Source organism: Echeneis naucrates, chromosome 15 (assembly GCF_900963305.1).
Source record: "Echeneis naucrates chromosome 15, fEcheNa1.1, whole genome shotgun sequence".
Taxonomy (NCBI): Eukaryota; Metazoa; Chordata; class Actinopteri; order Carangiformes; family Echeneidae; genus Echeneis; species Echeneis naucrates.
The window spans coordinates 19,452,357-19,468,002 of record NC_042525.1 but is presented as its reverse complement, the minus strand read 5'-3'; the positions used below and the strand labels follow the sequence as shown (position 1 = coordinate 19,468,002).

At 40.3% G+C, this 15,646-nt stretch overlaps 1 protein-coding gene across 1 annotated transcript; it reads right to left on the bottom strand.

Moving 5' to 3' along the window:
- Positions 1-1,923: 1,923 nt before the first annotated feature.
- LOC115055346 (high-affinity choline transporter 1-like) lies at positions 1,924-13,176 on the bottom strand. Its single transcript, XM_029521079.1, has 8 exons — positions 12,960-13,176; positions 12,170-12,283; positions 7,647-7,802; positions 6,820-6,968; positions 6,365-6,508; positions 5,652-5,805; positions 5,291-5,508; positions 1,924-5,114 (listed from the first exon to the last, which is right to left on the bottom strand). The coding sequence occupies exons 1-8, from the start codon at positions 13,141-13,143 to the stop codon at positions 4,572-4,574; spliced, it is 1,662 nt and encodes a 553-aa protein (XP_029376939.1). The 5' UTR covers positions 13,144-13,176; the 3' UTR covers positions 1,924-4,571.
- Between the last annotated feature and the right edge of the window lie 2,470 nt (positions 13,177-15,646).

The following is a 15,646-nucleotide window of genomic DNA, read 5'->3' as shown; positions in this document are numbered from 1 at the left end:
CTCTGGAGCTGTAATTGCTAACAGGGAGAGGGTTTTAACTCACAAGCAATTTTAAATGATCCACTGTTGAATCAACCTTTAGCTTCACCTAAAACCCAGACTGTACATTCATTCATTTATCTTCTACTGCTTGTCCATTGCAGCCAATTTAGAGCAACCACTTAACGCAAACATGATGTCTTTGGACGGTGGGAGGAAACCCATGCAGGCATGGGGAGAACATGCAAACTCCAAACAGAAGCGCCCCAGGCACTTACCACTATGCCAACATGCTGCATTTAACCCAGACTGCTAATATAGCAATTCTACAAATTTGAAGCATGAAAAATAATAAGATTATTGATCTACACCTTTTGAACAAAGTTAAAGTGCTTTGACATGAGTTAGAGACAGATATGAGTAAACAATGAAACATTTTACAACTAAATAACTATGGGGTACCATGCACGTACACATACGCAGTAAGAGAAAGGTAAGGAACCTTTAAATAATAAGAGGAAATAGCAGTCAATAATGCATGCAATGTCATTGTTGCAAGTTAGTCAATTAGCATTTATGTAACTTGTCATCAGAGCATTGTTAACGGTCAGATAATGCAGCAAACTGGGCCAGAGGTTAACACTTGTCCGACAGGAAGATGGTTCTGGATTCAAAGCTTGGGCTCTCTGTTGAGTTTTTATCTTTTCCCTGTGTCTGTGCCCCTCCCACCCCCTCCCATGAGCCAAAGACATGGATGTTAAGCTAAGGCATCATCTGTAGTTGTGAGTCTCTTTGTGTCCTGCCCTCACCCAGTGTTAACTGGGAGAGAGTCCAGTACACAGTTTGATCCAAGGAATGGACCATTCCAGTGACATGCACCTTCTGCTGTGGTGTCACAGAGTTGGAAGTATGAGCTCATATCACTGGTTGATCCACTAAATGTTAAAATTACTTGCATTCAACCAGTTGGCCAGCAGATGTCATTACATCCACATCTTACAATGCCAATGTGCAACGTGTACCAAGAAAGTCCAGGAGAGTCGACAGACATTGTGGACCTTTTATAGATATTTTTTAGGTAACAGGCAGAGCATGGAAGAAGAACAAACATGAAATAAAGAAATGTTTGAAAGTTAAATCTGGGCTGAATTCAGCATCATTATCCTTGCTCAAGTTAACATAAAAAAATGTCCAAAAGACAGATGATGTGAGCAGGTTCTCCTGAAGCATAAGCCTATATGTCCTAAAATAGTAGAGGATAATTTTAAAAATAATTAAAATTGGTAAATTAAGGGATGCACTATCTAGGAATTCCCCATATTTTAAGTTCTGCCTCTCTTACATTTTCAGATTGCCCATTATTAACTTACAGTAACAGTTTCTATATCAGTCACGTGACATTTGAGCATTTTGGACTTCACAGCTCTCGCCTTTCTGACATTATACAGGGGTTTAACAAGGTCAGAAGGGCACACACAGAAATGGTTAGCAAGTGAGTTTGAATAGGATGAACCTCAACTTTAATGATACAAAAAAATAACAGTTTAAATCTGACTATAATACACGGCTTAGTGGTGATTCACAAACGGGATGATGAAGGTCTTTGTCCTGGGATGTCATGATGTCAAATTGCCAACATGCTTGGAGCAAAGAGAGGAAAGGAGAATGTATAAACATCACTGAAGTAAACATGTTTTAGCATTGTCAAAGTTCTGTCATAATTCCTCTAAATACTGGTTTGAAACTTAACAGCCTTTCCGATATAATGGTGGGTACTATGCCATGAAGGTTGAGGCCTGATGGGGGCTGTTGGGATTTGACTGTACTGCTATTATAGGAGTGCAGTATAGCGTATACAAGTGCATTGGGGCAGATTACAGCAGTATGTGAATTGTGACTTATCAGTCTTCTCTAGAGCAAAAACAAAAGTAGACACTCTGGAAGTATATCTGTTTTTTACTGACAGAAGAAGCCAAATCATCTCATTGCTGTTTGACATTTTATCACATTTTACATCATTTTTTTGTATTGCTCAGAGTGAAATCCTGCAGAATTGTCTTTATTCAGCTCACTTACAGACAGCAAATACTTGTCACCTATTTGCAAAGGAAATGTGTACCATGGTGCAGAGAACGTTGGTGCACCTAATGCAGGCAAAACAGTAGCCACACGATTGGTGCAATTAATAAATGTAATTTCACAGTTTTAAATACAATTGATTGTATTTTACAATTGTAACTTGGACAGAGTGTACACAGAGTGGTTCTCTGTATCTCTGTCTGATGCTTTAACATGTATGAGTCATCACATTATGTCATAAAATCCTCTGAAAATGCATTTGGAACATCATGAAACTCCAGATTTCGTGGCAGAGAAACAAGTAAAATTTCAGGCCAATGTAATTGGAAAAGAAAAGAAAAGAAAAAAAAAAAGAAAATTAAAGGTCCCATATTGTATTAAGTGATGTTTTCATGTCTTTTCTTTATAAAGCAGGTTTCCAAAGAGTAATGTGTATAGAATCTAAAAACAAGATGTTAGCATGTCCACATCTTTGTGATGTCACAACGAAGCAGTCACTACCATCATCCATGCCCACAGCTCACCACACCTCTACCTACCAAGATTCAAATGTTTACCTGAAATCGCTTAGAAACCAGTCAGCCAATCAGAAGACAAGTCAAGTCTCTCTTCTGATTGGCTCTTATTATGGCTATAAACCCATCAAATGAAACACTGGAGAAGCATAAAATATGGGACTTTTAATTTAACATGCAAAGAAATAAAAAGAGCAATTACAAGATCATACTAATTTTGTCATTTTGAAGCTTTGCAACTCAAATGTGACATAAGTGATTGAATAATCCAACAAGATACATTCACTACCCTGTTAGTGTACACTATTCAGCCTCAACCTCGTTATCAAATTCACCATCAACTATCAAGCGAAGGACACAGGAAGCAGCCACAGCAGCGTCCTTTTGGGTGTTCTTATTTTAGAAGACCTTTATCTTGGTCTGCATGGCTGTGTCCGCTGGGATGATTGCTCCACTAGAGTTGCTGGCACACGTCAGGAGCCATCTCATATAATACCACACTGATATATTGTTGCTTAGCTTAGACGGACACAGACATGGGGGAGGAGGGAGGGATTGTCCAGACATCTGTCACTACCGGACATGCCACACAGTCCCATGCTGAATTATGCAACACAGGGTAGTTATTTTTGTGTCATCACAAGCCCATAGGACATACAAAGTCAGGTCCTTTGGATGTGAAGCGTATTACAAGTTTGATTCTAACACTTATAATAGCCACGTTAAACCACATATCCATGCAAATTTTGAGATTTTTAAAACAAGGTCTCTGTCACCTACTAAATTAACTTTGATTTAAACTAACTAAATCATCCAGTAATTCAATATAAACTCATTAAATGTCTACAGTCAATGGAAAAAAGTGGATAGCTTTTAAGAGGATGGAAATACGGTATTTCTATCTTAAAAGCAGTGTAAGAAAGCGTGTTTGAAACGTAAATTTCTTTTCGCCTCACCCTTTTTGCATGTTACCTTTTAAACTCAGGTCTGGTTACAACTTTATCAATTGGCCTTGAGGTCATAAGAGGACCCGTCACTGAGTTGTTGTATCAGTCATGTTTATTCACTAATTGTTTGTACCGCACATCGGCAGTGTGTTATTTAAAATTATTTCAGTTATTTCAAACCCCTGGTGATGCCCTAGTTTTCAATGTTGCTATAAAATTTGGACCAAAAGAACCTACAAAAGAGAATGTTGTGCAGTCAAATATAAACTCGCCTTTTAAGCACGAATTGGTCATCTAATGAGCCAATAAAAAAGCACAGGCACAAGGGCCCCTAAGCCAAAGTCTCTGTCGTAAATGGCAGTGATTCATGTTCAACTCAAAGAGTTCAGTCAAAATTAGGGATGTCTCTTTGATGTTCTGATGCCAACCCATTCCTATAATGTTACATTCTGCCAATAAAGTGCCACAGGAATGAGTCCCAAGCCTGATATCAGTCTTAGCATTTTAGCACTCTCTGTTCCCTCCATGAGCTTTCATTTAGCATCAGCTTTTTACTTGGGGTGCTTGTATTTAGCCTTGAGACAGCATGACATGGTTTCCATTAGTGAAGATTATCCTGCTGAACAGAGCATATAAGGATTTTCTGCAATAATCCAGAAACCAATGTAAAAATCCCATTGGTTTTTTGTCAAAGTTGAGGTAATCAGTGTGTTTTGCCAAACTTCTGAAGTGGCCAAGAGAAGCACATCATCCGCATGGCACTTTATACCTAGCCCGAGCTTATACTTTGACTTTTTTCAACCTGTTTGTGGCCAGGGGTCTATTGTTCACTAATCAGTCAATGCTTGAAAGTGTCAATGCTGCATAAAATTGCAGAAAACATTCTGAGCTCTTGTAACAAAGAGCATAGGTGTGATGTTCTTTCCCATTTATGCTGCATATAAAAGTATACAAAATGAAAATATACTGTACCGTAATTAAAAGTGTGCCAATACACAATACATACTCTCAACTCAATCAAAACAGATGAAGTACATATCTCTTTTCATACTTAACATGATGATTCTAACATTGGTTCACATGCTTCTGTGTTTTCATTTTGTTCATTAAATTTTTGAATTGATTTGCTGCCACCTTGTGTTTGTGATGAATACTGTGCTTTTACATTAAAAACGTCCCATTTCTCAGGAATCATGCCTCTATTAAAGAGCACAGATGCCAGATAAGAGAAAAACAAGATGGCTATCACAGCAGACAGCATGCAGATGGTTCTGACTGGAGACTGCTGGATGTACACACCATTTACTAGGGTACATCCAGGGAATTTGATCACAGGTGGTATGCCAAGAAGCGGTTCCCCACACAGCACCCGCAACATCATGCCCACCGCACAGCCAATAATGGCCCCGTAACCATTGGAGATGTTGAAGAAGAGAACACAGACGATTTGTGGCAGCATGAGTGTGTAAGTGAGGTCTGAGCGAAGCAACCAAATCATCAGGACGCTGTTGTCCAGGAAGGTGAGAGATGTGCCGGCCAGGCCCACCACCACCACAGAGCCCCGGATCACCCACTGAATCTCTTGCTCTGACGCCTGGAGGGAATAAAAGAAACATCAAGGGCCAGAATCAGAAACCGTTTTATTTATTTCTAGGTGAATTATATTTAAATGAATCCTTTTTACATTTTCATTCAGTGCCTTTTAATATGAAAGATTCTGTGAAGCGTCAGTGTTGAGGAATTTCCCTTCATGCACCTCCTCCTTCTCACCTGTGTCCGAAGGATGTTTCTATAAATGTTGGAGGTGAAGATGGAGGCTGCAGACAGCAGGGCAGAGTCAGTGGATGACATCACAGCAGCAGCCACAGCCCCGATACCGACAATGGAGATGTAGGTCGGCATGAGGTGCTGCAGGACGATGGGCAGGACAAGCCCCGTCTCCCCACGTTCAAATGGAGAAGGTGATCCATAAGACGTCAGGTTCCAATCTGAAGAACATAAATAGAATCAGGGCAAAAAAGGAAAATTCATGGTATGCCTTTAAGTTTGCTTTGGTGACATGTAATACTGCAGTTTTTAATCTCCAAGTTCAGAAAAAAGTGAAGTCAAAATGTTTAGATTGTTCTCATACTTGTTGATGCAGCCACTGCGCCAAGGAGGATGGGGGGGATTCCTAATGTGGGAACGATGAACGCAGCGGCAAAGCACGTGATCTTGGCTGTCGATGAGGAGGCAGCGGAGAGCGTCCTCTGGTGGAAATTCTGAAGACCTAAGTTTCCCAAACCCTTAGAGCACATATATGACAAGAAGTCAGAGTAAAGCACATCCAGCTCCATCAATGAATCTTAACCCCTTTTTATTGTGTCTATATACAAAAGATAGATACATGACTTAAAGTTTCCAAATCTGTATGAAATCATAGTGTTTTTGTTTTTGTTTTTTTTTTTTATCCTGGGCACAGAACATTTTTTGATGTGGATTGACAGAACAGTCCAATATTATCTTACACCCTTAAACCTCTACCACTCCTTGAAGCAGTTCTGTCAGGCGTGCTTGGATATATTGTCCATAAATGTTCCCCATCCAAGCTTATGAACAGAGAACGGAGACTGCTTTGTTGCCTTTTAATGCAAATCTTTTTAGGTCCTAAAGTACATTTCAAATTGATATTTCTGCAGCTGCAGACACAAACCCTCAGGGAGTATGTTTGTATAACCGCTTCACTAGAGTCCATTTCATTACATAAGACAACTGTAGGTGATCAGAAAACAGATTATCTAATAATAATAAAAAAAAAAATTCTCAAATCTGGCTTTAAAATATATTGCCTATCTTTATCCTTACCAGCAGTAGAAAGTTGTCAATCCACCTCCAGGCCCTGTCTGCCTCCAAAGTACCGACCCACGGAGACTGGAAAGTGTTGTTGTAGGCAGTCTCTCTGATGTCTAACACGGCGGGGCTCATCATCGCAAAAGGGACACAAAGCCACTAAAATGAGGCAATGATGTTGTTAACAGCCCTAGGCCTTCACAGTGACATGAACATTCAATTGCAATTACAACAGCTGACAGTTGATGGCAGGTCCATGCAATACAATAAACTAACTTAGCCTGACATACATCCTTGCAACAAGGGTGGAGCAGCTGAGCTTTCTGCTCGGCTAATGGCCTACATACAAACACACACACACTGAGAGTGTTTCTAATGTTTAGCTATTCCCCTGATGTTTTTTGTTTTTAAAATAGATACCCTCGGGATAGTCAAGGAGAAAATTAGGCAACAGGAAACAAGCAACTCACCAGGCTAATGAAGATGAGAATGAGCTGTATAATATCTGTGTAGGCCACAGAGTAAAGACCTCCCAGAAGCGTGTAGGTGATGGCCACAGCTGCAGATATCCAGATGCTCACAGTATAGGACAAATCAAGGATCACACTCATAGTTACACCTGTTACACACCCACACACACACATATTTATAGTCATGCCATTGATATTAGTTTTGTGTTTGTATTTAGTATTTGTACATGAAGAAGAAAATACATAATACAATTATTATTGTTATTATATATTCAGATTTTTTATGAAAACTAAAACAATAGCTAACAAACAAAACTAAATAAAAAAAATTTAGGAGACCAGTAAAACCCACCAGAGAATGTGTGACGTGTCTGTGGGTGTATCTGTATAAAGCTAGGTTCTCAATAAATTCAGAAAAAGTATCAAAGGTTCAGTCCTCAGAGAAATGCTAACATTCTGTGTTCAGAAAATGAGCCTGAGGACTTCTAGGATTTAATGATGCCACACAAAAGCAGCGAAGCCACCCTGGGTGAGTGAAGAGACGTAAAACTACACTGAGATTGTTTTTGGTTCTAAACACAAATATATCTTGGATATCAACATTACATATTCTCACTGGAATATAATATACAATTGAAAAATATAAATATGCATGCTTAACACTCCGTGGAGCTATTTCAGACCTACTGTACAATTAGAAATAGACTTGTTTTTCACTCAGCAACTCGGTAAGGAGCTGTGATCAACAGCTGCTCTGTTGCCAGGGTCAACATGCGTGGATCAAATGCACCGCACACGCTCCTTCTTACTTATAGAAACATTCTTACCTAATCCTATGAGTGTTCCTGTCACCCACATAATCTCAGATATGAGCGAGGCCAGTGATAGAGCAGCCGTCGGCACTTTTCCATATTTGATCTGGAAAGGATCCATCATGGTCACGTATTTATTGTTCCTCATCGGCTCAGCGAAGAACAGGCCACCTCCATGTTGAAACAGGAAAACAGAGAGATTCAGGCTTATTGTAATGTTTGTCATTTCAATGTATGACTAGTGTGACTTTAAAACTAATGACTTGGTTAATTTGACACATTTCTATCTAATCATTAATTGAAATTGTCAGGTAATTTTCTCTTGTAAATTACAACCTGAAATACACAATTTGCTCTGGGAAATAATGCTGCCCCCTTCACATGAAATATTTTTTTTAATTACTGGAACTTGCACAAGCAAATACTTTCATCTGAAAGAAATGGCTACAGGATAAATATTTTAAATCTAGAGTTACAGTGAAATATTTTGTCACTGAAACCCATTTACTCAGTGCACGTTCATCTGGGTTTAAGAGGATAAATCTTTCTTTTCTCATGTGATTTTCACGTGGAACAGGAATGTTTTTTTTTTTTTTCACAGACGGGTAAAGTCATATAACTGTAGTGTTTTCTAAATATTTTCATATTCAATGAAAGAAAATCCTCTCAGGAGGCATTTCAACACTGTCAAGGGAAAAGGAACACATGCACTTAATAAATTGTATATACATTTCTTCAATTTTTTTATGAAACTATAAAACAATAACAACTAATGAATGAAATGCAGACAGTTGAAACAAAATCCAGTCTAGTCTGATCCTGTCAAACTGAGTCTGAGAAACCCTAACCTTGCTACAGTGCAGAGATTAAACCATTTTTGGTTACACGTGATACATTTTTTTGTCTCTGCTTTCAGAAACAAGGCATTTACAGTCAGTACCATATTTTTTTTATTTAGAGAAACACAAGAAATGTAATATATTTAGACACTGACACAATTGTCAGCATTTCCACTTTGTACATCATCACAATGGATTTTTTTTATTTTCAGTGTATTCACTTCTAAATCAGGTGAAGGTTGTCGGAATTACAACACATTTACAGTTAACAGTCATTAGACAAACTAATATAGTCATAAATTAAACTATCACTTTTAACACTTGGTTGCATATCATTTGCAGTTGATGAAAGCCTGAAGTCTCAAGCCCATAGACATCACCAGATGCTTGGTGTCATATCTGGTGCTGCTCCGCAAGGCCTCTACAAGACCTTTCCACAATTTAACCTAATTGTATCAAATCATCCAGTAACATTCTTAGTGGATTTGGGAGCTACTTGCTCCGTTTTGAAAATAAATGCTCTGCCTAACCCTCCAAAGAAAAGTGGTAAAACTTGCTTCACGTTAGGATCAAGTGGAACTCCCATTTCAGTCACATTGACATGTGGATTAGATGATAAAACAACTAAGCACTCTTTCCTGTTGCCTGACCACACTGTTCGGTTAATCTGATGGGAAGAGATTTTATGTGTTATTTTGGCATAGTGTTGCACTCAACACCTGATGGCATTTAAGTTCTAAAGAATGCAGATCATGTGAATTTTCAGATGTTCATGAACTGCAAAACCATTCCACTATATGTGTATATGTGGGAGCTGGTGTCAGCACCTATCACACGATTCTATTTCACTTACACAAGCACACACCACAGACGCAAGAGACCTCACGCAGGAGGAATCACTACACTGCACCTCCTATATAAGTGCAGGACCAGACAGTGACTATGGGAAAAGTTGGTATCAAAGCCAAGCTGAGCTTGTCACATGTTTACTGTACAAAGGAAGTTGCTATAGCCTTTGTTTATCTCTCCCCCTCTCAAGATAAGCTATTCCTGATTTCAACCCCACATGTTTCCTTGACAAAACCAATCTCATGGCAATGGCAGGATCTAGGAATGTGGCTGATGTGTTATCGCCACCTTCCACATTTCAGAGCTGTCGCAGGGAGTCCCAGGACAGAGTATAGTGCTTTGGCTATACTCAGCAGTAACCTGCACTGTGGCAGTGCACAGATGAAGTGAGCTTGTAAGTGATGTAGAAATGTTTCCTGTCATGACAATAATAAAGGTATCAGAGCTAAAGCAAGTAGCACCCATGCTTTGGGCTGCTCACAAGTGTGATGTGAGGCTCATAAAAGGAGCGCTCACGCCAATTTTTACAGTGAAGGGAGTATTCCACAGGGCACTCAGTGAAAACTTGAAAAGCTTACATCTCCCTGCAGTAGTTGCCCTTATACAGCATGTCGATGAGCTGATGATTTTCAACCCAGCTGAGGAAGAGTGTAAAGTTGATACAATAGCGCCATTCAAACATTTGGCAGACAATGGACATAAAGCCAGTCTGCAGACTTCAATTTGTTCAAAAACAAGTTACTTACTTGGGACGTGTGATCAGAGCTGAGGGTAAATCTCTCTCTCCCAAACGCCTCAATTAGATAAATCCCAAAACAAACCACAAAGAAACAAATGATGAGTATTTTAGGAATGACGTCATGTCATGTGTGGATCCTAAACTATACAAAAGGGGAGGCCCATCTCTCTTTCATAATCCATGGCAAAAATCTCAGTGCACATGACAAACTGACTTGGACACCTGATGCTGACAAAGCATTCGAAGCCTTCACAAAGACTTCTCTTTCCCAGGGTCTGACACTAGGCCTGCCAAGCCCTGACCTACTTTATACGCACTTTGTTGACCAAAATGACAGCTACGTGATTTCTGTTTTGTGTCAGCCTCATGGTGGAAAACTGAGAGCGATACCTTACTTTTCGGACCTTTCTTGACCCTGTTGCAGCTGGCTTACCGTTGTGTTTGCGTGCTGTAGCAGCAGCAGCGGAGAAAGCCATATTGGCATCACGTGACATAGTGATTCTGACATCACACTTATGGTTCCACATGCTGTTGCTCATATTCTGTATGCAAAGAAAACTTCTCATCTCTCAGCTCAAAGATGGTTAAATACCATGCAACCTTGTTGGAAATGCCCAACATCACTGTAAAGCATTGCAATGTCCTTAATCCTGCTACTCTTTTCGCAACTGTAGAAGATGTAGACCTGCATGACTGTGTTGAAGTGCTGCAACAGACATGCACTCCAAGACCAGACCTCTTGGGTACACCCCTTCCTAACGTTGATCTTGGGGAGCAGTAGCAGCCACCGCCAATGGATTCTGAGTCTTAAAGGTGTACAGGGACCTGTGGCAGAGCCAGATCAAAGGAGGGAGGGTGAAATAGTAACTCCATCCACCAGTATTGTGCCAAACTCCAACAAGTGACAGTTGCACAGAGTGGCGGTGTCACCAGAGAAACGATCAAACACATCACCTGATCCAAAGGCCTCTGTTAGGGCCTCTGTTTGCGCACCACCCGCTCCGTCAAGAATAGGCACTGAGGAGAGGGAGATGTGGGAGATGTTTCCTCTCCAACAATGGAATGACCTTGACCATGGCACCCGTTTAGTCTGAGACAGACATCTTTGATCAAACTATTGCTATGATTTTGTTCGACTCCACATGCTTGTTCTGTGTTTGCTTTTGGTCGAGTTATTCAGATAAACATCAACACCTGCAAGGTATTCTCAGACCTTTTATCCGGTCCTTGTAAATGAAATGAAGAACAACTGTGCAGCCAATTGTCCAATTGCTTTGGGTCCCTTAAAAGGTTGAAGGCACATTATAAAAACAGTTCTAATTCCTGCATCGTTCACCTGATTTGGATGTTAAGACCCTCAAATTAAAGCTGTAATGCCGCATTAAAAAGCACACCTTTATTGTTTGATCTCAAATCCACTGGTGTGTTGTACAGAGCTGAAATGCAGAAAATTGTGTCAGTGTCCAAATATTTATGGACCTCATAATGGACCTTTATGTCTTGCAGAAACAGATGTGTCTTGAGATCTGTCACCTCTATGTTTGCATTTGAAACTATTTGATTTAGTCAGAGTTCACTGAGTTTTACACACTGTTCACTCAACCATCATCCTGCACATCCTGTGGTGCTACAAAAATTATGACTAAATCTGCTTTAATCCATTTGTGTCTTTGGCTTCTATGTAGTCCCTTTTTTTGCAACCTTTGTTATATACTTCAGAGGCTGCTGTGCTGTCAGTTACCTGTTGTGTCTTACCATGCAGTGACTAAGCATCCTCATTTTAGATGTGCACACGATTGTGAGGAAGACTACTTAGCCTTGAACCCCATTTGAACTCAGTGTTGAAAGAGGGACAGTTAGCCAATAAGATGCTGCAGAGGCCATTATTATTTTTATTTCAACAATCTGAATGCATGCTGTGGTTTTCCTGGTGAGAACAGGCTGTCCTCAGGACAAACTACATATCTTGCCTTCACTGGATCTAAGAATAACAGAGATGTCTGTCTCATTTGCTTTAGTAGGACAAGATCCAGGTGAAAACGAAAACCACTGACCCTGAAATGCCCGAATCCACTGTTTCTGTTTACAGTTACTTTAAATGGAAGTCTCACCGATGATGAAACACATGGTCGCTGTGATTGGCATAACGGCCCAGATCAGTCCCATGGAGGGGTTGTACACCGCCTCTGCTGTTCCCACAATGAATCCTCCGCCAACCCATGTTGCTGTATGACAGACACACATGCACACACACACATAGATTCACATCCTGGCAGAGGACAGACTGGCTGCTACTCTTGCACCTGCGTGTAACCTAATAACAGGGGCTAGACTGTCTGCTGTAACCGTGATAAGAAATTTACTGTAATTTTAATGACTTATTACTTTAAAACGTCAGTGTTCTGGAGGTCATCAGCCAACACAAGTGACTTTGGATTAAAGACATGAAACATATGACTGAACATTTACATCACATATATTAAACAATAGGGGTTTTATAGTGTCCACTCTTTTTATTTTGTGTGTTTTCTGCTGTCCTGTTTGCTGGTTTTATCATTTGCAAGTCTCATACTACGTCTTTCCCGTTTCCCAGTTATTAAAAAAAAAATCTATACGTAGATAATCGTAGTAGCCTAAACGTTAGTCTTCATATAGGCTGTGTAGCCGTGCTGCGCTTTATTTCTGTTGAGTACAATTTTTTTTTTTCGAGCTCATTTTGTTACACACATAACATAATTTAAAGGCTCAACATAGAGGAAAAAAAGGCTTATGTAATTTAGAGCGAGGGCCAAAGGCCTACAAAAATTGAAACGCATGAACTAAATACCTGCTGATGTTTCCAGAAAACACCCCAGAGAGCTAATTTACAGAGATGCTCGGCTTTCCCCGGCTCTTACTCGCCTGTCATGGTGAAGATGCCCACCACCAGGTTGATGCCCCGGTTTCCCAGCAGAGCCATCTCCGTCTTATCCCCCTGGACGTTCTTGGCTTCCCTTTTGGACTTGAAAGAAGCCCAGATGCCGATCCCGAGGACCAGCAGGTAGAAGAACATCATCACGGTCACTCCGGGGATGTTGAGAGCCATGATGGAGCTGCAGCATTCCCGCTGAAGGAGGGAGCGTCTGCCGGGCTGCCTGGATGATACAGCACATCCCTCCTTGCGGCTGCACGAGCACAGTCATGGCACAAATGCTCTGTAGCGCAGCGGAAGCGCGGGGAACTGCACATAACACCGCAACAGACGGCATTCAGGGTGAACACGCATGTGGCACAGCACTCCACTGACTGTAATGGGACACATGGGAAGCAGGAATCAGATCAGTCATTAGTTCGTGACAACATGACCAAGAGGAAAAAAAATACTTGTGAACTGTATTACAACATTTTAGCAATTTTGGTGGCCTCATACAGTCGGCCGCTAATGCAGGAATCACGTTACTACGCAGCATTTACTGTACGTATGTGTCACAATAAAAGCATTGGAGCTCTTATTGTGAAAAAAAAAAAAAAAAAAAAAAAGAATCACAGGAAGCCAAATGTAATCATCACCAAAGTTACTGCTGCTGACAGATGGGTCTTGAAGTTGCATTTAGTGGGTATAAGTGGAGATATAGAAGAAGAGAGAGAGAGAGAAGAGAAGAACACATGAAAAGCTAATAACAGCTGTTTACTCAAATCAGTACCAAAACCAAAGGGACAATTGCCTTGAAAGGAAAAACGAAAACCCCTATATCGAAATGAGTGATAAGAAGAATGACAACCACACAAAGGTAAAAAAACGAAAAACGAAAAGCTGAAACATTTTTGAGGGGCAACTGAGTATTATGAGTAAAAAAATATATAAATACCATGTTTCCTTGTAAACCTGTATGAACCTTAATGACCTTGTGCTTCTTTAGACTGTGACCCTGGATATAGTCCAACTAACTGTGATAAAACAAGATACTATCTGACATAAGAAACATGACCAAAAGAAAAACACAACAGAACAAAGTCTCTGCAGGATTTATTTTACAAGAAGATTGTCATAAAAACTCCGCCACCATCACTGGTTTTCTCATAATGCAAACCAACGAGCATAGGCCTTTCGCAGCATCCTGCTGGTCACAGGTCAATTGTAATACAACCTTAATACAATGGGTGTGAAGATGGGCTAAAAAGATCCGAGGGGAGTCCAAAGGATTTGAAACTTTGCCTCATGGCCTGATGAGTGAACAATGAAATAGAAAGATGGTTCTCTGGTGAGTTTGAACTCAACTGAAAGGACAAGAGGCCACTGATGTCCTCACTATAATGGCTGTCAGAGCAAATTTGCACTTTTGTTTGCATTATGTATACCATAAGATTATGGTATACATAATGCAAGGCATTACACTCTCTCTGTCTGATTCCCATGAGCCCACCAAGAGTTTGATGGTCAAAGGCCAAGATCATTTTCAGCATGCAAAATGTGTTTTTGGCAATAACTCACTCAATTTACAAGCTCATTAGGACACACTCACACAAATATCAGGGTAATTTGATGAAGTCGTCTGATGAAAGAATGACATTATATTTTATATTTTGATATTATATTATATTTAAACAAATAAATCAAATCAAATCAAAATCTAATCAGATTTATTTGTATAGCGCCAAATCATAACAAAGTTACATCAAGGGTTAAGAGAGACCCAACAGATCCCCCAATGAGCAAGCACTTGGCGACAGTGGCAAGGAAAAACTTCCTTTAAGAGGCAGAAACCTCGAGCAGAACCAGGCTCAGGGGGGGCGGCCATCTGCCTCGACTGTTTGGGTTGAGAGTGGGAGAGAGAAAGAGTGAGATAGGCATGGGGGGGGGGGGATAGGCAGGAACATGTTGCTGCATGAAGTTCATGGAGTTGAGCTGTAGTACAGAATTCATGAAATATGGGACCAGCAGGTGTTGCAGGAACATGGGATGGTGATGAGTCACCACCTGCAGGATGAGGACAGAGAGAGAGAGGAGAGGAACTGGGAGAGACAGAGACTTTGGCAGAACATGGTTAGTAAATATATCAGATTTTAGAAAGATTGGAAAATACAATCCAAACAAGGGAGAGACCTAGAATTATATTAATCATTGTTTTAATCAGTTATTAAGTTGTCATCATCTTAATCACTAGTAAACAGTGTTGGGTGATTCAGTTGTCAGGCAAGGGAGCCAACACCCTCAACCAGTACTCAACCAGTAAGATACCACTCCACTGTCGCATTCTTCAGATTATAAAGTACTCCAGATTACAGACCAGCATCTTGGTGTCACACAGCCTGAAATGTTTCCCAACTCTTTTTTTTTTTTTCTCGTGTAGACATTTTAATTGGTTTCGAATTTGATTTTAAAGTGGATCTGTTTGTGTTAGAGCCACACAGACATGCAGGAATAAAGTTGAGATAAAGGCCTTTTATGCAAATCTTCATTTCACACATTATCATGAATGCACAAAATGCGCCCTATAAACCAATGGAGACTATTCAATTCCATCCGGCTGCATTCAAAGCAGTTCTGTTCACCTCTGTGGAGATAAGGAGGCTCAGAACTGCAGCGATAAAACAAATGCCTTCCCAAA